The 23,094-nt window shown below is 43.0% G+C and overlaps 1 protein-coding gene across 2 annotated transcripts; it reads left to right on the top strand.

Annotated features, from left to right (window-relative positions):
* Positions 1-3,697: 3,697 nt before the first annotated feature.
* LOC134346826 (fibrinogen-like protein 1-like protein) lies at positions 3,698-22,703 on the top strand. Of its 2 annotated transcripts, none has more exons than XM_063048532.1 (3): positions 3,698-3,905; positions 20,305-20,488; positions 21,959-22,703. In XM_063048532.1, exons 2-3 carry the CDS (start codon positions 20,314-20,316, stop codon positions 22,606-22,608), a joined length of 825 nt encoding a protein of 274 aa, XP_062904602.1. In that variant the 5' UTR covers positions 3,698-3,905; positions 20,305-20,313; the 3' UTR covers positions 22,609-22,703. The 2 variants fall into 2 exon arrangements, with proteins under 2 accessions (XP_062904602.1, XP_062904601.1); XM_063048531.1 differs by lacking the exon at positions 3,698-3,905 and adding an exon at positions 20,134-20,215.
* Positions 22,704-23,094: the final 391 nt, after the last annotated feature.

The following is a 23,094-nucleotide window of genomic DNA, read 5'->3' as shown; positions in this document are numbered from 1 at the left end:
GCCTCCAACCTGATGGCATGAACATTGACTTCTCTAATTTCTGTTAATGCCCCTCCTCCCCTTCTTACCCCATCCCTTACTTGTTTATTTTTTCCCCTTTCTTTCCCTCTCTCTTTTTTCTCCCTCTGCCCCTCTCACTATAACTCCTTGCCTGCTCTCCATCTTCCTCCGGTGCTCCTCTCCTCCCGTCCCATGATCCTCTCCCTTCTCCAGCCTTGTATCCCTTTTGCCAATCACCTGTCCAGCTCTTGGCTCCATCCCTCCCCCTCCCGTCTTCTCCTATCATTTTGGATCTCCCCCTCCCCCTCCCACTTTCAAATCTCTTACTATCTCTTCTCTCAGTTAGTCCTGACGAAGGGTCTCGGCCCGAAACGTCGACTGTACCTCTGCCTATAGATGCTGCCTGGCCTGCTGCGCTCCACCAGCATTTTGTGTGTGTTGCACCAAGCTCTGCACTTTGCATGAGAATTGGAGTCAGAATCAGGTTTAATATCTCTGACATATTTTGTGAACTTGGTTGTTTTGTGGCAGCAGTACAGTGCAATACATAAAAAGTGCTATAAATTATGATATGAAATATAAAATGAGTAAATAGGCAGTGAAAAAGAGAGTAAAATAGTAAGGTAGTGTTCAGAAATCTAACAACAGCAAGAGAGAATCATTGAAACACTGAGTGTGGGTGTTCAGTCTCCTGTATCTCCTCCCTCGTGAGAAGAGGGCATGTCCTGGATGGTCGAGGTCCTTCATGATCAATGCCGCCTTTTTGAGGTATCGCCTTTTGCAGATTAGCCGCTGGGATGTTAATGCCTTTCCCCTTCATTGTGCCTGCCTGTTTAGCAGATCAGTTCTCGGTGTGAGAGCCTCTGCAGGAATGATTTGCTCCAGACATCACCGCTCTGCTTTCAGTTAAGTTGTTTGCCGTGGAGAGAGAACTCTTAAAGGCTTTGATGTAGATTCTATATCTGCAGTGTCAATGAAATGACAATAATGATATGTGCAGGCAGATCACTATACCAAAGTGGCAGAGACGCACCCTAACGATATCACTGATAGATCTCCTGATTAGGTACTGAGGTGAAACAATCCTCCCATTTAGTGCACCCAAAGTTGATAGAACCGAGCTTCTGAGCAAATACATCCTTTCCTTTAAGGTGAATCTAAAACCTAGCTCTTGGCACTCTACCTGATTTCTTGTTCTGTGTCATTGTCAACACTTGATTGGCAACATTCCTGTAAAATAACTTCCTTGCATTTTCTTAAATGTTGTTATATAAATGTCCTGACATCTTACACTCAATGCAAAGGACTTTGCAGAATTGGTTAATGGCTAAAGTTCGGCCAAGGACTCCATGAAGCAGATTTACAAAGCACATGGCAAGATCTGTATTTTATCATATTAAGTACTGCAGGTTCCTTAACCCCAGTAGGGAGTTGCTCAAAGGCAATGGAGCTGGATTTGTTCCGCAAGGTATTGCAGCCAGCTACGGCCACCCAGGGCAGAAGGCATCAGGGGCGGTGAGTGATTCAACAAACAACACAACTGATTGTCTTGGATGTTATTCTTGTGGTAACAAGACCCTGTTGGACACTGGTGATGTGGAATACTGCAAATCTGGTTCACTGGTTCATTGGTAGGACTGATGACAGGAAAGCTGCATGCCCTCAGTTGTAGTTGGACCAGGACTTCATGATGCAGGGCTGTCTGTTGCAGTCACCCAGAGGAGGAGATGGTCAGAGGCAATGCGGCATGGCATCCGTGCTGTGTTGGTGGCTGGTGCTTCCGTCCAGTGTCTGCGCTGTAGAAGGCAAGCTGGATTGTGATTGTCCGTGGCTGCACTATATTTTAGCTCATGATCATTGGTCCGCTATGGGCTTGTTCCTGTCGACAAGATCCCATGCACCATCAACATACAAAACTTAGCACTCAGGGAACTGGGCTATATATATTTTTCTATCTGACTGTATGTTTATTGCTACCTCATATGTGCGGTATAAGCCAGCAGGTGGTGTAGAGGCATCAACACCGGATTTTGGGGCGGTGGGGAGAGGCTGGGTGGTCCCCAGTTTGAATCTGGCTGGCTCGTTGCAGATTTTCCAACTGTGCTGGGTTTAATCTCAAGCTAGCAACTTGGCCTCGTGAAAAAAAACAGACAAAATGCTAAAGAAAGGGCAAGATTGCCACCCGATGTGCCACAAGGCACCGAGAGGAACAACAACAACAATCTGTGCTATATGTGCCTTGTGCTGTTTTTGACTGTTGGTACTGTGTTTTTAACCTTAGGCCTGGAGGAACACTGTTTCCTTTGGCTGTATGGTTGGATGACAATTAAACTTAGTAGGAGGTTAGGAGGAGACAATGGCACCTAACAGTGACTTCTTACCTTGCATCTTTGGAAACAGCTCTATTTCCATCTTTAATATCTCTATTTCCCTTTCAGGGTTCTTTTGAAGACCCTGACTTGGAGTTACATGCTGACTTTGGTTCTTTGTGGGAATGGAACCTGCTCTCGGGGTGTCACGACTGGCCGTTATTCGACATGCCAAGGATGCGGCCTAGGAGATTAGCTCGCCTTTGGAGTTCCAGGATCTCGAGGTTCTGGAGACAGGTGGATTGAAGGTCAGTGTCTCTGCAGGAATCCGGTGTGTCGTGGGAGTACATGGAAGATCAAAAGCACCAAAGAACCGAGTTCTTTGGGCACAGAGCTTGGAAAAAGCAACGCAACAGACTTCTAACATCATAAATCAGCGAGTTGTTTGTTATGTCTCCCCTCTCACTATGAAATGGAGACACCTCTTTCTCCCTTATTAGGGAGAGAGAGAATCTGTGGTATGTCGAATACCGGGTGAACAAGTAGTCTTTGGGGTACTGCAAGTCCCCTAAGACTTTGCTGATGCTTTGCTATAGACTTGAGTGCTCAATGCGGGGGTGCTGTGCCGTTTTGCTGGTGGGGGAGGGGGATCATCGCTTTGCTGCTGTTTACATATGGAGGGGGGAGCTGGTGGGGCTTTGGCATTCCAACATTTAACTGTCATTCATTCTTTGGGGCACTCCTCTGTTTTCGTGGTTGGTTGTGAAGAAAAAGTATTTCAGAATGTATATTGTATACATTTCTCTGACCTTTGAAACCTTTGAACTTGAACTTGAGCTTGAAACACTTCTAATTTATTCAATAATTACAGTGTAGTTCACTTCTGCCAGGTGGCAACTGGATGCCAATTTCGTAAAAATAGTAAGCCACATAATTTGTCACAAGTTAACACCGTTATCACCAGGATCAAGTTAAGAATCACTTCTTCATGACTTATTAATGTCATTTGTCAACAAATACAAGAACTTAGTCATCAGGTAAATCATTAACTTACAATCTTAGCACTGTGACAAAAATATTTAATTTAACACAGCAATTCTATTTTATCTTTTAATAGACTTTATTTTGTGATTTGATGTTCCCTTTGGTCATTTTCAAAATTAAGATGTCTTTCCTTATCAATTTCCTGAAGCACACAGGAAGGTTAACACTGATGCGCTACATTTTAAGATTATGACTGTGGAATGTCACAATTGACATTACTCAGTGCAATCTGCAATTCATAGATGAACTTCCTCTCACAAGCATTTGGCCCATTACACTCAGAATTGTTTTGTGAGCAAATTTTAATTTGTCACCATAGTACCAAAGAGGACTTCAACTGACAACCATGCAGTCTTATTTATGTCATGGGAAGATATATCGGCAATTCCTATTCAAGAATATTAGTTACACTTTGAAGGGAATCTACTTCATATATTTTATCAACATACATCAAAGTTGCTGGTGAACGCAGCAGGCCAAGCAGCATCTATAGGAAGAGGCGCAGTCGACGTTTCAGGCCGAGACCCTTCGTCAGGACTAACTGAAGGAAGAGTGAGTAAGGGATATATTTTATCATGTTTTTAACCTCGACCTTTACTGGTTTGCTCTTTGTGTTTCCCTTATTCTGTAATTCAACTATAACCTTCAAAACTTTATCTTTGGCTCTCAATGGGATAAGAAAATGGACAGCTATCTTCAGCTTTGAGATGAAATTAAAGTAATTTAGAACTATGTGAAAAGAGTGAACTGTATGCAGTAGAGAACTAAAACAGATTTGGTACTTTCATCTAACCATGTGTACTGAGACTTTCTATAAACTTGCAATTAAAGAATGAAATGAAGGTATGTATTATGAAGATACAGAAAAATCAAGCAGAAAGAGAGATTATAATGGAAAGATGAGCTGGATAAAAGAACGACTGAAAATGAATGTGAGGCAGATACTTCAAGAGAAGGTTTAGTGTTAACAGCTGCTTGGGATTTAGAATGATCTACTCCCACTTGGATCTTGTGGATTCAGAGCTGGCTGATGAAGACAATATGGGAACTGTAAGCTGGACAGTAGGCTGTGGGAATTTGAACAGATCACATAAAGAGTCTCTGAGCCATTGAGCAAATAAGCATGAATCCAGGTCCTTCGGCCCATTGAGTCTGCACTGACCATTGTGCCCACCCAGTTAGTCCCAGTTTCCTGCATACAGCCCCACCTCTCTGTGTACCTCGCTAATAGCTTCTCAGATTGTATCTGCCTCAGCTATTTCCTCCGACAGCTTATTCCATATATGGACCACTTGCTGGGTTAAAAAAGTTGCTCCTCAGGCCCCTTCTCAATCGATGACGTCACTGTGGCCAAGACCGTCACTAGCCGCTCTAACCAGAAGCCGGATGACCGCAGAGGTGTGCGCACTGCTGAGGACCCGTGACTCTGCCTTCAGAGCAGGCGACAAGGCAGCCCTAACAACAGCAAGGGCCAAATTGCCTCGGGCCATCAGAGAGGTAAAGCGTGCACACGCCCAGCGAATCCACAGCCACTTCCAGACAGCGGAGACACGCGGTGCGTGTGAAAGGGCATTCAGGACATCACCAACTACAGGACAACATCACCTGACTGTGCTGGTGATGCCTCCCTCCCAGGTATGTTGAATAACTTCTACGCTCGTTTTGAGGCAGAAAATGATGTGGCGGCAAGGAAGACCACCCCTCCTCCAAATGACCAGCTGCTGTGTCTTACCGTAGCCGATGTGAGGAGAACCCTGTGCAGGGTCAACCCACGGAAGGCTGCTGGACCAGAGAATATTCCTGGCAGAGTGCTTAGAGGATGTGCAGACCAGCTAGCTGATATTCTCACTGACACCTTCAACATCTCCCTGAGCAGCACCACCGTTCCTATGTGCTTCAAGGCCACCACCATCGTCCCCGTGCTGAAGAAGTCTTCAGTGTCCTGCCTCAACGACTACCGTCCCGTTGCACTCGCATCCATCACCATGAAGTGTTTCGAGAGGCTCGTCATGAGGCACATCAAGACCCTGCTGCCCCCTTCACTGGACCCCCTGCAGTTCGCGTACCGTCCCGACCGTTCAACAGACGATGCCATTGCCATCACCCTCCACCTGGCCCTAACCCGTCTGGACAAAAAAGACACGTACGTTCGAATGCTGTTCATAGACTTTAGTTCATCATTCAACACAATCACTCCTCACAAACTGATTGGAAAGCTGAACCTACTGGGCCTGAACACCTCCCTCTGCAACTGGATCCTAGACTTCCTGACTGGGAGACCTCAGTCAATCTGGACTGGAAGCAGCATCTCCAACACCATCACACTGAGCACGGGGGCCCCCCAGGGCTGTGTGCTCAGTCCACTGCTGTTCACTCTGCTGACCCACGACTGTGCTGCAACACACAGCTCGAACCACATCATCAAGTTCGCCGATGACATGACCGTGGTGGGTCTCATCAGCAAGAACGATGAATCAGCATACAGAGAGGAGGTGCAGCGGCTAACAGTCTGGTGCAGAGCCAACAACCTGTCTCTGAATGTGAACAAAACAAAAGAGATGGTTGTTGACTTCAGGAGGACACAGAACGACCACTCTCCGCTGAACATCGACAACTCCTCCGTAGAGATCGTTAAGAGCACCAAATTTCTTGGTGTTCACCTGGTGGAGAATCTCACCTGGTCCCTCAACACCAGTTCCATAGCAAAGAAAGCCCAGCAGTGTCTCTACTTTCTGAGAAGGCTGAGAAAGGGCCATCTCCCACCCGCTATCCTCACCACACTCTACAGAGGTTGTATTGAGAGCATCCCGAGCAGCTGCATCACTGTCTGGTTCGGAAATTGCACCATCTCGGATCGCAAGACACTGCAGCGGATAGTGAGGTCAGCTGAGAAGATCATCGGGGTCTCTCTTCCCGCCATCACAGACATTTACACCACACGCTGCATCTGCAAAGCAAACAGCATTATGAAGGACCCCATGCACCCCTTATACAAACTCTTCTCCCTCCTGCCATCTGGCAAAAGGCACCAAAGCATTCGGGCTCTCATAACCAGACTATGTAACAGTTTCTTCCCCAGGCCATCAGAATCCTCAACATCCAGAGCCCGGACTGACACCAACCTACTGCCCTCTACTGTGCCTACTGTCTTGTTTATTATTTATTGTAATGCCTGCACTGTTTTGTGCACTTTATGCAGTCCTGGGTAGGTCTGTAGTCTAGTGTAGTTTTTGTGTTGTTTTACGTAGTTCTGTGTAGTTTTGTATTGTTTCATGTAGTACCATGGTCCTGGAAAATGTTGTCTCATTTTTACTATGTTCTGTACCAGCAGTTATGGTTGAAATGACAGTAAAAGTGACTTGACTTGACTTGACCTGAAATCCAAAAGCAACACACACGAAATGCTGAAGGAACTCAGCAGGTCAGGCAGTATCTGTGGAAATGAATAAACAGTCGACATTTTGGCCCGAGACTCTTCCTCAGGACTGGAAAGGAAAGGGGAAGATGCTAGAATAAAAAGGAGGGGGGAGGGGATGGAAGATAGCTAGAAGGTGGCAGGTGAGACCAGGTGCTTGGAAAAGGTAAAGGACTGGAAAGGAAGGAATCTGATAGGAGAGGAGAGTGTACCATGGAAGAAAGGGACCCAGGGGTAATAGGTAAGGGAGAAGAGGTAAGAGGGTGATAGGAGAGGAGAGTGTACCATGGAAGAAAGGGACCCGGGGGTAATAGGTAAGAGGCCAGAGTGGAGCATAGATGAAGAGGGGGAGGGGAGGGAAATTTTTTTTACTGGGAGGAGAAATCGACATTCATGCCATCAGATTGGAGGCTACCCATTCAGAATACAAGGTGTTCTGATGTTGCTCATCTTTCTTCTTTCATTCTAGACCCATGTCCCCTAGTTTTAGAAATGACTCTTACCATCCACCTTTCTTATGTCTCGTAATTGTAAACACTTCTAGAACTTTGTCCTTCATGCTCCCACGATCCAAGGAATGAAGGCGTAGCCTGGGCAAACTCTCCCTATAACTCAGGCCTCCTGTCAGCCATGACTTTCCTAGAGCATTTGGCATTGTAACAAAACATCAGCTTTCAATTTGATTACTAAAAGCAAGTGATTGTATTACCACTCACATACACTCAGTGGCCACTTTATTAGGTACACCTGTACAGCTGCTCTTTAATGCCAATATCTAATCAGCCAATCGCGTGGCAGTAACAATGCATAAAGCATGCAGACATGGTCAAGAGGTTCAGTTGTTGTTCAGACCAAGCTTCAGAATGGGGAAGAAATGTGATCTAAGTGACTTTGACAGTGGAATGATTGCTGGTGCCAGATAGATAGGTTGAGTATCTCAGAAGATTCTGATCTCTTGGCATTTTCACACACAACAGTTTCTAGAGTTTATAGAGAATGGTGCAAAAAACAAAAAAAAAAAAATCCAGCGAGTGGCAGTTCTGTGGGTAAAAATGCTTTGTTAATGAGAGATGTCAGAGGAAAATGGCCAGACTAGTTCAAGCTGACAGGAAAGCTACAGTATCTCAAATAACCACACGTTAGAACAGTGGTGTGCAGAAGAGCATCTCTGAATATACAACACGTTGAACCTTGAAGTGGGTGGGCTACAGCAGCAGAAGACCACAAACATACACTCAGTGGTCACTTTATTAGGCACAGGAGGTACATAATAAAAGGGCCTCTGAGTGTGTATGTTACCTGTATCAAAGATGATAGGTGCTGTTGACTGATGTCTATTTCTCTGCTCTTGGATGAGTGGTGGTAATCATTTTTTTTCCCATTGCTATAATCAGAACTATTTGAACTCATCCGAACACAATTATTTGAGTAACGTCTAGTGAGCTGGATGCAATTTCCATTGCAGATGATATTGTCCTTACCCAATCTCTGGATGAGCAATAACTGATATTCACATCTTGGAAACAAATATAGAAACCTTATATCAAATGATAATTAAACAGATACATTAACAGCTTGCTAATGCTGGTAGCTGCAATGTAGCTGTTCATTTTTATCTTACTTCCAAGCAATAGCAATAAAAAGATAAAAGTGTGTTGATTCTAATCTTTCACATAAACAGCAAGCCATATATGATGACAAGTCTTGATCACAAGATACAATGAGATCATTGCAGTTGGTTAACTCTGCTCAAGCTGAACCTTATTTATTCAATTTTGAATTCCTAATTTCCATATCAATTTCATGAGATATAGATGTAGCTTCCATCTGGAAATATTGAACCAAAAAAAAAGAAAAATTAAACTCCAACGTTCTTTCTTTTTCTTAATAATTAGAATGTTGCATTTAACACCAAGACTGTATTATCTAAGAATAAGAAGATTGAAATGGGTATATACCAGAAAAGCTTACTGGGAGATAGAGATCATGGAAGGGTTCCCACCTTTTTTATGCCAGGCAACCTTACCATTAACTGAAGGGTCCATAGAGCCCAGGTTAGGAACCCTTGAATGGAAAAGGCTTTTTGGAAACCTGAAGGACTTGTATCAGGAAACCCTTGTGTAAATATGTACAAAAGACTTTTTTCTCTAATGATCTCAAATTGTGTCAGCAGTGTATGGTTCTGCCTATTTCCAGTTAAATCCCCACTGATTAATATTACGTAAATATCATATTCCAGTCGTCAGGATCCTTTTGCCAGTGGTTATAGCTGAACCAAAACCAGAAAATGATGAAAAAATTCAGCAATTCAGGCAGCATCCGTGGAAAGAGAAACAGGGTCAGTAAATCTATCAAACCTCTTTTACTAGAATCAATATTTATTTCGAGATACAGTGTGGAACAGGCCCTTCTGGCCAAAACATCTATTTAACCCTACCCTTCTTTTTCTTCTCCATCTTGTTTTACGGTGCTTGGCACCCAGCTTAATGGTGCATTACCGCCACCTTCTGCTCCAGAGTGTTCAATAGACTTACATTCTAAATCCCTTCACCCAATCACACACACACACACACATACCCTAACCTACACTTTATCCTCCCATCTTTGGCCATCCTAGTACCCTATTCCTGCTTATCGGTCATATCCTATAAAAAACCCCTGTACCCCTTAAGAAAACTAAAACTACCCTAACCTGTGCTCTCTCACCCATGCCCAGCAACCCTTTCAATGTGAATTCCTGCAGCCCCAAGTCCCTTATCTCTCTCTGTATCCCATACTTCCTGCAACTCAGAACTACATGTTCTACTGACTCCTCTTCCTGACATTCTTCACACAATCCTGTCAATGTTTTGTTTAATACACAATGCCCCAGCCTTAACATACTCTGCACAGTTTCCTCTCTTCTGTATCCACTACCTACTCTAGTACCTACAACACTCTTTGTATTTGATATAAATCCCTCCCTTTCCCCTCCCTTTCCCCTCCCTGTCCTATCTTTCTTGCCACATTTGGTTGATCTTTTTCCCAGATTACACACTTAGCCTCTGCTTTACTGATACTAATGCACATTTCTATATTTTCTTTCTTTAACACCCTCTTTGCCAACTCATCCACCCTCTCATTCCCCTTCACCCCTATATGTGCTGGAACTCATAGAAATTTTACCTGACCTCCCTGATCTGCAATTCTTCTGACTGACTGAAGGACTTCATAAAGTATATCTTGCCAACTGTTAGAGTGAAAAGACCTTAAACTTGCTAGAACTGAGGATGAATCAGAGCATATCAACGCTTTGACTTGTCTAGCTTTCTGCACCCATCACAACACAACCAACACTGCCAGCATCTCCACTGAAAACACCCCTAACTTATTAAATGTCCTTCTGCTGATTCCAATTTCTTTTGCTGGTATAGCCACCCCAAACCCCATCACTCCTATTTCAGGTTCCTTAGCACCATCCGTATAAATCTGAGTATAATCACTATACTTTTCCATCACATGACAGTTAAATGCGCTTACCAAATCAATTTTATAGTTTCCTTTCCTTTTTACCTCTAACAAATGCCAGTTTATGTCAGGCTTCCATGGAGCTACAACCAGATAAACTACTGAAGGACTTATCCTTAGATCAAACACTCCACATTCTTTAGCCATATCATTCCCTACCTGACTAAAGTTATCCCTCTGAAACCTCCCATTTTCCCAGCACTCCTGCTACACTCCTTTTGCAGGGTGAGAATCATTGTGTCCCTGCAAATTAGCCCAGTAGTTTGCCATCAATTGCATCCTTCTTAGTTCCAAAGGCATTACTCCCACTTCTACCTGTAGGGCTGATACTGGTGATGTTTTCAAAACCCCACTGCACACTCTCAAGGCCTGAGCCTGAATCACATCCAGTTTCCTTATAAGAGACCTAGCTGCTGATCCATATGCTATATTTCTATAGTGCAACACAGATCTCACTAAAGCCACATGCATTCTCTTCCACGCTGAACAACTTGCTCCCTGTTCCCTACCAGTCAAACATCTCATCACATTTATTACTTTTTTACATTTCTCCTCAACTTTCCTGATATGGTCTGCCCATGTTAATCGTGAATCAAATATATCTCCCAGAAATTTAAATGATCCAACCCTTTCTAATTCAACCCCATACATCCTTAACTTCTTCCCTACTTCAATTCTTTTCCTGGTGAAAAATACAGTTTGAGTTTTTTCTACTGAAATTCGACATCCCCAGTCATAACCCCACTCCACTATTTCATCAATTGCTCCTTGTAGTTTCCTGATTATATGCTCCATGTTCCTGCCTCTTTTCCACAAGGCCCCATCATCCGCAAACAGCGACCTACCTATATCCACTGGTACTTTTGTGAAGACATCATTGATCATAATGATGAAAAGTAATGGGCTAATCACATTACCTTGAGGTGTGCCATTTTCCACTATGTACTAACTTAATAATTCTGATCCAATCCAAACTTGAATTTTTCTACAAAACAAAAAATCTTTTATCCAATTAAAAACTCTCCCACCAACCCCCATTTTTAGCAGAAGTCCTTAATGATGGCAACCTATTGGTAAGATGTACGAACGAGGAACAACTTGAGAAAGCACTCAAGATAAAAGAGATAGGAAAATGCAAGGTGGAATACACAGGGAGGGTGGGAGCACGAAATGGCAGTGGATGTAAAGGAGTGATCACGGGAGTACCAATGAGTGTAAATATGGAGGAGTTAAAGAGGAATATCAATGGAGGAAGAGTAATGAATGTTCAAAGATTGAAAACAACAAAGGAGTAAAAAAGGAATGTGAAACAGTAGTGATTGAATTTAAAGAAGAAAGAGTGCCAAGGAAGGTGTTCCTGGGTTTCATGAGTTACCCAGTAAGGGTGTATGTGCCAAAGCCACTCAGGTGCTATAATTGTCAAAGGTTTGGACATGTGGCTAAAAACTGTAAAAGGCAGTGGAGGTGTGCTAGATGTGGGGGTGATCATGAATATGGAAAGTACGGAACAGGAGTTCAACCAAAATGCTGCAATTGTGGAGGAGCTCATAATGTTGCATATAGTGGGTGTGAGGTTATGAGACGGGAGACTAAAATTCAAGAAATAAGAGTGAAAGGAAAGATCACTTATGCAGAAGCTGTAAGAATGTCAAGAGAACAGAATAATACTCTTAATGAACAGGGAGCAATGAGGATGTGAGAGATGCAACAAAGAAAAAATGACAGGATTTATGTAGTCAAAAAGGCTCTGGTAACATTCATTGCAGGAGTGATTAATAGTATGGCTGAGGTAAAGTCAAAAAGTGACAAAATTCAGCTGGTGGTCAAAGCAGCAGTGAACCATTTAGGGTTAGTAGGACTGAGATGGGAGGAAGTGAGGGAGAACCTCACTAATCAGTCAAGCCAGGAAGTGTCATGGGTTGGTTAATACTAATTATGGTGATTCTTTTGCAATGGAATGCAAGGAGCTTACTGGCCAATAGCCAGGAATTCAAGCACTTTATTAAAGAAATGGTTGTAAAACTGGATGTAGTGCTGTGACGAGAATACACATAAAATTAAGATGTTTGCTGGCCTGGGTTAGCATCAGTGGCATCAGCAGTTGGTCTGCCACCTGTCCTTAGGGGAAGGAGAGATAAGGAACAATGAAGCAGCATGTGGAGATGTTAATAAAGGAGCCATCAGTCTGGGTATTGCCAAGATCGGCTCCCCCTTTGAACCCTGAACTGTTTGAAGTGATGGACAGGCGATCTGAAGATGTGTAATGAAGGGACGGGAGAGAGAGCTGTCTGGAGCGGCTCCCCCTTTGAACCCTGAACTGGTTGAGGTGATGGACAGGCGATACCCCAGCAGGGGGATAAAAAGGGACAGGTTCGCTAAGGCAGGACACACACGACACCCGAGGTAACGAGACCCTGGAAGCGGTGCGCCTCGCACGAGTCGGTGGAAGTACCGGACCTTAAACGCACAGGGTGGAAAGGTACGATCAGCGGGAACCCGGTGTGTGTCCACCCTTGCTTGGGTGCCGGGTTCACTGCAGAGGATTGACCGCATCTGGAGGAGGGGTCACAGTCGGTGACCTCAGGTGACATCACAAAGGACCCGCCCGGAAAGCTGCTTGTGAGCAATATCGCAGGTCTGCGAGTGGAAGCCGTTTCTGAATGATCAGTCGTTCCCGTTCTCTCTCTCCCTCCCCCCACGTTGTCCATCGCCATGGCAACGGTTACTGCAAACTGAACTGCTAAATTGGACTGAACTTTGTGTCACTTTGAAATTGGTCATTTATCCCTAGACAACGATAGAGCTTGATTGATGCTGTTATCTTAATTGTGTGCACATGTGTGTTTATCATTGCTGAACTGTTGCATTTATTATCCTTTCGACTACTGTGTTGCTTGTTTCTTTAATAAAACTTTCTTAGTTCTAGTAATCCAGACTCCAACTGAGTGATCCATTTCTGCTGGTTTGGCAACCCAGTTACGGGGTACGTAACAGTGCGTATTCAGAAACTTGGTTGAAACCAATTTTAGACTTTGTGGTATATGGGTATACAATGATAAGGAAAGATAGAAATCTAGTGGGAGGAGGGGTTGTGCTATGTTAATCAAGCAAGGTATACCAGATAGGGTACTGGAAAAAGGAGATGATCAGGAATACATAGTGGTGGAAGTGTGGGAGAGAGGGGAGGGAGTGGTTATAATTAACTACTACAATCCATGTAAAAGGTTGGATTTGGACAGCCTATTAGGGATACAAGGACAACCCTATCCTAATCACAGGACAATTTACAATAAATAGTTAATTTACTAACCTGTGTCTCTTTGGACTGTGGGAGAAAACCAGAGGAAAACCACAGGGGGTGGGGGGGGTGGGGTTGGGTGTTCACAGGAAGAACATGCAAGCACCTTACCAATGGTGCCAGAATGGAGGTCGGAACTCCAGTGCTCCACGCTGAGATCGCGCCGTGCTAAACACGTGCTAAATACTATCATAGCACCCGAGGTTTGTGCCGACCATGTTTGTCACAACAGGCTCCGGAGAAAATGAACAAAAACCCACCAAATTTTAAAACATCTGTGAACAGTTAATATTAGCAGATCTGGCATGGTAATATCGATAGGGGCAGTGCGGTAGCCTAACGCTTTACTGCACCCGCTGTAAGATTAGGATTAAATTCCACCGCTGTTTGCCATGGGGTTCCAAGTCACTGAACCAAGTAGTTGTGAAACTTGTCATGCAGTGGGACTTTGTGACTTCCACTAATGTGCTGTTCACATTTTAAACATGATTTGCATGTTAAATCTGTGCCTCCTGGTGGGCAGAGCCATTTCGATGCCCAATACGAAGAGTGGTGGCTACAGCCCAGTCCTCCTCACTATTGAGCACACCTGCAAGGAGCATAGCCACAAGAAAGCAGCAATCATCATCAACGACCCCCACCATCCAGGCCATGCTCTCTTCTCACTGCAGCCATCAGGAAGAAGGTACAACTGCCTTAAGATGCCCCACCAGGTTCAGGAACAGGTATTACACTTTGACCGTCAGGCTCCCAAACCAGTGTGGATTACTCACTCTCCTCAACTCTGGACTGATTCCACAACATTTGGAGTCACTTTCAAGGACTCTCCGACTGATGTTCTCAGTTAGTTAGTTAGCAGTTCTCTCTCTCTATACTTATGTTATGATTATTTACTTTTTTGTATTTGCACAATTTTTTCTTTGCACTTGGTTGTTTGTCAGTCTTTGCTTGTTGTAGTTTTCCGTTGATTCTATTGTATTTATTTGCCTGTGAATGCCCACAAGAAAGTGAAGCTCAGTGTAGTGTATGTGGCTTATTTACAGCAGAGTTCGGTAATAAATTTACTTTGAACTTCGAATATCGCCACACTGCTGCATCTTGTGAAGCACAAGACATCGCAGATGTTTGTTCCAGGCTGAAGCTGATCCTGGACTACAGTCCGTTCTTGTATTTATTGCAGTGGTGCACTGTATGAGATACTAGAAAGATGCAGAGTATGCAAGGTTTGCTATTTTAAGAAATAGTGGCTCAGTGGCATAGCAGTTAGTGCAATCGCTTCACAGCGCTAGTGACCACCGATCGGGATCCAGTTCCCACCGCTGCCTATATGAAATTGATATGTTCTCCCCGTGACTGCCTGTGCTTCCTTCAGGTGCTCTGCTTTCCTCCCACATTCCCAAAACGCGTGGCAAGGGTTACTGCATTGAGGGCATGCTATGTTGGTGCAGGAATAGTGGTGATATTTGAGACTGCCCACCACAATCCTCACTGATTGATTTGATGCAAATGATGCATTTCACTGTATGTTTCAATGTACAAATGGCAAGTAAAGCTAGTTTTTAATCTTTAAGATGTAATTTGAATACTTAGCCTGCCTAGTCTTATCATAGGACTATTATGACACAGAAGGCATAAAGATACGTGTGCACCCGCTGATGTCCCGGTTCATTTTTGTATCAGCATTTGACATTCTGAAGTAATTGCATTGTACTGTAAGCATTGATGATATTTACACTCAGGAGTGACTGGAAGAGAAAGTTTGGAGATGTGTAATCTTGCACTCTGAACTGGGTACACTGTGCTTGGTCTTCTCCCACATTTATTGCCAGGATCTACAATTATCAGTACAGCCTCTCCAACACCATCTGCTCTGCTTGATATCATGCACTTAACCTTACCTCTCTTAATAATCTCTGCATTTCTCCAATAAACAAAGGATGGAGACACTGAGAGACTGCAGATGCTGGAATCCAAAGCCAGACACAATCGGCAGGAGGAACTCAGCAGGTCAGCGGGTATGTTGGGTTTGGAGGCTCAGTGCATTCCATAGGGGCTGGTGCTAGGGCCCAGATACTCACAAGCTACCCTATTCATTTGGATGAGACTGGCTGCAATGCTGATGATATAAAGCATGGCAGCAGTGTGAGTAGGAAGGGGATACAGAGATGCTCCAGGAGGTAGAGAATGGCATGAGGACCATGGTGGGTGGATTTTGTCAGGGAAAGAGATAGGCCATCCAGTTTGGGGAAAATCTTGGAATATTATTTCAATAATGAGAAATTTTTAAAAAATGATGCTCTGGATGAAATTAGTATCCTTGTACATGAATTGCTTAAAGTTATCATGGAGGTACATTAGATAAATGGCCCTTATTGTGAGAAAACTGACTGCAAGACTTAAGAAGCCGTATAGAAATGACAAAGAGCTCTGGTGACACCCCAGCTGGGATATTTTCTACAAGTCTCATCCCCTTGGGAATGATAAGGAAGGACTTTGCAATAGAGGAAATGTAACTAAGATTCATTGAGTTGACTGAGGAACCCAGCAGGTCAGGTCAGAGGGAAATAAAGAGTCGACCTTTTGTACAGAGACTCTCCTTTTATCAGTTGTGATGAATTGTCTCAGCACAGAACATCTACTGTTCATTTCCCTCCATAGATGCTGCCTGACCTGTTGAGTTCCTCCAGCATTTTCAGGTTCAAGTTCAAGATTATTGTCATCTGACTATACATATATACAAATGAAACAATGTTCCTCCAGACTACAGTGCACCCACAAAACATATTTCACACCCAGCACAGAAACCAAAATATTACCATAAATAAGTTAATAAAATATAATTCAAAATGCCTGTATTTTGAATATTGGTAAACAGTGAACAATAAACAGCTCGCTGTCCTAGTGAGGAGACCTTGGTGGTGGCAGAGTACTCACTAGTCTCATAGCCTGAGGGAAGAAGCTGTTACCCAGTCCTGACACTCCTGCACCTCCTTCCTGATGGTAGTGGGTCAAATTGTTTGTGGGATGGGCAGTAGGGATCCTCAACAATGCTTTGGGCCCTGCATATGCAAAGCTCCTGATAAATGTCATAAGTAGGGGGGAAGGAGACTGTGGTGATCCGCTCAGTGGTTCTTTACTGTCCTCTGTAGGGTCTTGCAGCATCTAACCACACAATGATGCAGCCAGAGAGAACACGCTTGATGGTGCTCCTGCAGAAAGTTGTTAAAAGGGGGCGGGGAGCCTTTCCCACCTCAGTTTCCTCAGAAATATGCTGCTGTGCCTCCTTGACTAGTGAGGAGCTGTTGTGGGTGCAGGTAAGGTCATCTGTGTTGTGCACACCAATGAGCTTTGTTGTCTTCACTGATGTGCAATAGAGATTGGTTGACCTGTACTTTCCTGAAGCCCACAGTCATCTCTTTCATCTTGTCCATATCTAGACCCAGGTCGTTGTTCTGCCACCTCGACCTCCTCTCTGTATGATGATTCATCATTGTTATGTCATCAGTGAACTTGATGATCTGGATCTGGCAGTACAGCTGTGAGTCAGCAGCGTGAACAACAGCGGACTGAGTACACAACCCTGAGGGGCACAAGGGCACAGTGTGTTAGGGTGTGAGGTATTGCTGACAACTCGGCCTTTCCATCAAGATGCTCAAGATCCAGTTACATGGAGGAGTGCTGAGTCCCAGTAAGGACAGTTTACCCTCCAGCCTCTGAGAGATGGTAGGGTAAACTGCTCTTGCTGATTTTGTGAGTGTTGGTCCAATTTCCAGCATCTGATCTTGTGCCTTCCTGTTTACCTGCATTATACTCTCTCTGCAACTGTTACACTTTATTCTGCATTCATCTTGTACGTTGCACACTTTTTCTACCTCGATGCACTGTGCAATGATCTGAGCTGCATGAACAGCATACAAAACAAGCTTTTCACTGCATCTTAGCACATGAGACAATAATAAACCAAGATCAATTCCATGACAGTAAACTTGAACTTAGAAACTGAAATCAAAAAAGATTTTCAATAAAGAAGGAGGCCATTCAGCCTATCACGTGTATGATGATAGCCAACCTTGGTACATGAGACAGTAATAAACCAATTCCAATTCCTGAGACATAGATTTTTGTGTTGGGGGAACCTTACTTTGAAGAGAGATTATGCATGCTGAGCCTGTACTCTCCACAATTTAGAAGAACGAGGGCGATAATTTTGAAACATACAAAATTATTAGACTGATTAGCAAGATATATTTGAGGATGATATCTCTACTGGCTGAACTGCCTACAAATCACAGCCTCAAAATTAGTTTCCTATTTCTGTTAAGCTGCATTCATAGGAAAATGAGGTGAGATTTGATAGAGGCATACAAAATTATGAGGGAAAATGCGAGAAGGCTTTTCTCACTGAGGTTGGGTGAGTCTACAACTAGAGGTCGTGGGCTAAGGGTTAAAGGTGAAATATTTAAGGCAGGAGTTCAAAGCCTTTTTTTATGCCATAGACCCTTGCCATTGACTGAGGGGTCCGTAGATCCCAGGTTGGGAACCCCTGATTGAAGGGGAACCTGAGGGCAAACTTCTTCACTCAGAGGGTGGTGAGAATGTGGAACGAACTGCCAGTGGAAGTGATGGATGTGGATTCAATTTCAACATAGAAGTGAAATTTGGATAGGTAACTGGATGAGAGGGGTATGGAGATCTTTGGTCTGCGTGCAGGTCAATGGGACTGGGCAGATTAATGGTTCAGCACAGACTAGATGGGCTGAAGAACTCAATGACTCTTGGTTCAGAGTATTAAGACAGCAGAGTAATTGTGACACTGACTGTGTAATTCTCTACAGCCCGAAACACAGCCCCATTTTCCATAGCTCCACAGCCTCTGTCCCTTAGACAATCCTTCATCTGAGATGTCATCTTAGTTGTTAGATCTGTTAAGATGGTACTTAATCAAATATATTTATAAATCCATATGCACACACAAATATGAAAACATTTCCCAATTGGTCTCTTGTTGAAACAGTCCATTCACACACCCAGTGCGTGGGCCTGTTGTGGAGAAAGGCCGACATTTCAGAAATCATCCCCCTTGTTACCCTCGGATGTACACAGGGCACTGGAATTGGAGCAGGATGTTTAATACGGTCATGACAGATATGATTGGCCATGATTCCATTTTCCTGCCAGGTGCTTTCCTTACTTCTCTTGGTTCCTCTGCAGCCTAAATATCAATCTTGTTCAGTCTTGTGCACATTCAGTGACTCCACATGGACAGCCTTCCATAACCCCTGCTGGGACATAGGCCACTGACAGCAGCTCACCACAGCACTTTGTCCTGGGCCAGTCCCTCGAATTGTTCCCAGGTGTAACCCGTCTTCGGAGATCTTTTCTCTCTCAGGGACGAGGACATGGAGCTTCTGTTGGCATTTCTGCAGCTTTGTGTTTTTACAGGATGGGGTTGCTAACCCCATGCATAACCCTCTTCCTTTCACAGCTGCGTGTGTGAGCATCCATGGCAGAAGTACATCGATAGCTTTCCAAGTAAGAAAATTCTCTCTGAGAGAACAATTTCTTTTCCATTTCAGTTTTTAACCAAATGTCTCTTTCTTTCATCAATTTGGATTTCTTCCCACTAACCACCCAGTCAAGGATCCTCATGTTGTTATAAGTTTCAGAAAGATGATCCCTCCTTCTGAATTCCTGTGATACAGGGCCAATATACTCAATTTTTCCTCATGAAATAATCGCTTTAAATTAAAAATGCATCTCATGAACCTCATCGGTATTTGCTCCAAGTCAACTATATACTTCCTTGAGTGAAGGGTGGAGGGTTTTGAACTGCAGTTTGAATTAATGCTATGAAGTTCCTATTGATTCGGAATGAGATTTCTGGATAGTCCATGAACCCATGAACACTAGCTAGGCAGAGCAGATGTGGAGAGGATATTTGTTATGGTGGGGGAGTCCAGGACAAGGGGACACAGCCTCAGAATAGAAGGATGTCCCTATAGAACAGAGAACAGGAGGAATCTCTTTAGCCGGACAGTGGTGATCCAGTGGAATACTTTGTCATAAATGGTGGTGGAGGCTAAGTCATTGTGTATATTTAAAGTGGTTGATGGGTTCTTGATTAGTCATGGTGTCAAATATTATGGGGAGAAGGTGGGAGAATGGGGTTGAAAGGGAAAATAAATCACCATCATGGAATGGTGGAACAGACTTGATGGGCCAAATAGCCAAATTCTTATCCTATGTCTAATGGTCTAATGGATTACAGCTCTGACATCAGCTTGCAGTTTTTTTTCTGCTAGCCCTATCCACCATTTGGCTCTGAACCCCAGAAGAATTACAATTCATACTTTGATAAGCCATGTTTTGGATATTGCTTAATCTCAGTAGAGGAAATTTCTGAATGCAAAGGAATTTTTAGATTTTATACTACAACAGATAAGCAGTTATTACCAACCAGTATACTCAAGCTGTTAAGGTGTGTACTTGACAATAAAACTTTCAGATTGGTCAATAAAACCTGTGTAAATATTCACCATGTTAATGAGTTTACATCCAGTCTGCTTGAGGTATAAAATGCAGTGAGGTTGCAGGAATTACTCTATATGTTTCCACCAGCTCCTTGATAAAGGATCAACACTCGTAAGTTGTCTTAATTTAAGACGTAGTTTATATTTGCTTAAGAATTAACTATTGAAATGTTTAATGAATATTATTTACCTTTATTTCAGCTTTGAAGCATGGTTTCCCATAGAATATTGGGTTCGTTTCTTCTTACAATCTTTGTGATTGGAAAACGTTCGGCTGAGTCTCGTGATTTTTCTAATTTTCTCAAGGATGTTGTGAATGCACATGCATTTTCGCCTGAACAGAAACAGCAAATTCAGAATTTAAAGGACAGCAAACACAGAAATGGTAAATAACTGTAATTAGCTTTGGTCTTAGTGTCTGCTTTCCACACCTTCACAATTCAATCACCTTAGCTGTATGGATGTGATGTCTGAGTTGTCTGTGTTGATAACAAATATTTCTGATTTTCTACTGGAGGTAAAATTGGGTGTAATTGGGCCATATCTTGACTTTATGTCAAGATACGCAGTATAAAGTGCAGTGATAGTCTCCAACAGGGAAATGGTGTGATCTCCTGAGATCTTCACACACAACAGTCTCTAGAGTTTACAGAAAATGGTGTGAAAAACAAAAGTCATCCAGTGAGCGGTGGTTTTGTGGGTGAAAACACCTTGTCAATGAGAGAGGTCAGAGGAGAATGGCCAGGCTGGTTCAAGCAGACAGGAAAACAATGGCAACTCAAATAACCACACGTTACAAGTGGTGTGCATAAGAGCATCTCAGCATACATAACGTGTTGTACCTTAAAGTGGATGCATTACAGCAGCAGAAGACCATGAACATATACCCAGTGGTCGCTTTATTATGTGCAGGAGATACCTAATAAAGTAGCCACTCAGTGTGTATCATGTTGACATTCCAGAAATGCCCAAGATAATTTTATTCTTTATTATGTTGGCACAGAACTATACTAATATTCAGCCATTTGTTTTTGGTTCTGTCTCAACTTGATACAAAGGGATATTTCTCCAAAACAATGACCTTTCTTATTTTTGTTAATAAACCAGTATATTTGTTTATGTTACTTTTGATCAATGAAGAGGAAAACTGCTCCAAGAACTAGGAAGCATTTTTGATTAGTGCAATTGTAAAATGCAATCAAATACCATATTTATTGATGCTTTGCATTTGGATGCAAGAGTTGAGGAGGAATTTCTTTAGCTCGAGGATGGTGAATCTGCGGAATTCATTGCCACAGTCAACTGCAGAGGTCAAGCAACTCGGTATATTTTAAGTGGAATTTGTTAGGTTCTTGATTAGTAAAGGGGCATCACAGGTTATTGGGATAAGGCAGGGGAATGGGTTGAGAGGGATAATAAATCAGCCACGATGGAATGGTGGAGCAGACTCGATAGGCTGAATTCTCTAATTCTGCTCCTGTGTCTTATAGTCTTATGGTCTAACCTTTGGGGACATGAAGCAGATGTGCAGCTTTTGTTACTTTAAATATGTAAGAAAAGCATACTGAAAATACTCCGCAAGTCAGACAGTATCTTTGCAGAAAGAAAATGCATTAATACTCAGGAATTTCCCAACATTTCGATCCTCATTCTGTATCTCGCTCTTTCCATTTCTCTTGTTTCATTTTATTGCTCCAGATATCCATACAGCCTGTTCAGCGGTTCCAGCACTGTCTGGTTTCTGTGCAAGTTTCCAACGTCTGTAGTATTTTGCTCATGTTTGATTGGTTTGTATTACACAGATCCACCTGTGGGTAAAAAGGTATAACCCTGTGCAATCTCGTTGATTTAACAGTGCGACTTCAACAAGACTGCACGCCATCGAGCCGTTTCGGGAGTCAGCGCAGTGGAATCTATGCCATTAAGCCCAAGGACAGTTCACCTCTGTTGGTCTACTGTGATATGGAAAATGAAAATGGTGGTTGGATTCTGGTGCAAAGGTTCGTGAAAGGCAGTACCTTATCCGTCCAGAAAACATGGTCAGAATATGAAACTACTTTTGGTGATGTAAACAGCAACTACTGGCTTGGAGTTACATACCTTCACCAAATCACAGAGCAACAGCGCTATGAGGTTAAATTTATCTTTGAACATGGTAAAGACTCTGATGAAGTTAAATTTGACGGTTTTAATGTTGATGGGTCAGCTAATAATTTCGCATTAAGGCTGGGGGCTCCCGTCAACAATATTACTTCTTACCATAAGAAATTGCTTCATATTGATAACATGATGTTTTCTACTAGAGATAAGGACAATGATGGGAATCCCACAGTGAATTGTGCAGAGGTATATGGAGGGGGTTGGTGGTTTAACAATTGTCCATCTGTTACATCCAACAACCAGCCTACTGTATTGGGTTCTATTTGCGGTGACTGTGATTCTGTCTCCATTTTAATTAAAGGTACTGCTCAAAACTGCATAGCACACAAAAGAATTCCTAAGTAGGTAACACTGAATAATGGAAAAGCTGTGATAAGATCTTGATTTGCAGTTGTCTGTAATAACCTTGTACTCTGTAGAATAGTAATAAATCTCTCAAAGCCATAAAAATACCTTGTTTTTGTTTGAATGAATTGAATTGAATTGACTTTATTTCTTACATCCTTCACATACATGAGGAGTAAAAATCTTTACGTTACGTGTCCATCTGAATGTGCAATGTGCAATTTATAGTAATTTGTAATAAATATTATGTACAACAGGCCAGTCAGTATAACATAGAAATACAGTTGTGTCAGTGTGAATTAATCAGTCTGATGGCCTCGTGGAAAAGCTGTCCGGAGCCTGTTGGTTCTGACTTTTATGCTGCGTTACCACTTCCTGGATGGCAGCAGCTGGAACAGTTTGTGGTCAGGATGACTTGGGTCCCCAATGATCCTTCGAGCCTTTTTTTACTCAGCCGTCTCTGTAAATTTTCTGAATAGTGGGAAT

Source organism: Mobula hypostoma, chromosome 5, assembly GCF_963921235.1.
Source record: "Mobula hypostoma chromosome 5, sMobHyp1.1, whole genome shotgun sequence".
NCBI classification, from domain to species: domain Eukaryota; kingdom Metazoa; phylum Chordata; class Chondrichthyes; order Myliobatiformes; family Myliobatidae; genus Mobula; species Mobula hypostoma.
This window is presented reverse-complemented; position numbering and strand designations above follow the sequence as displayed.

Excerpts from the sequence above, each read along its gene's own strand:
- LOC134346826 (XM_063048532.1), top strand. The coding sequence starts at position 20,314 with ATGGTTTCCCATAGAATATTGGGTTCGTTTCTTCTTACAATCTTTGTG. Across the intron at positions 20,489-21,958 it reads GGACAGCAAACACAGAAATG|TGCGACTTCAACAAGACTGC; the intron begins GTAAATAACTGT and ends TTGATTTAACAG.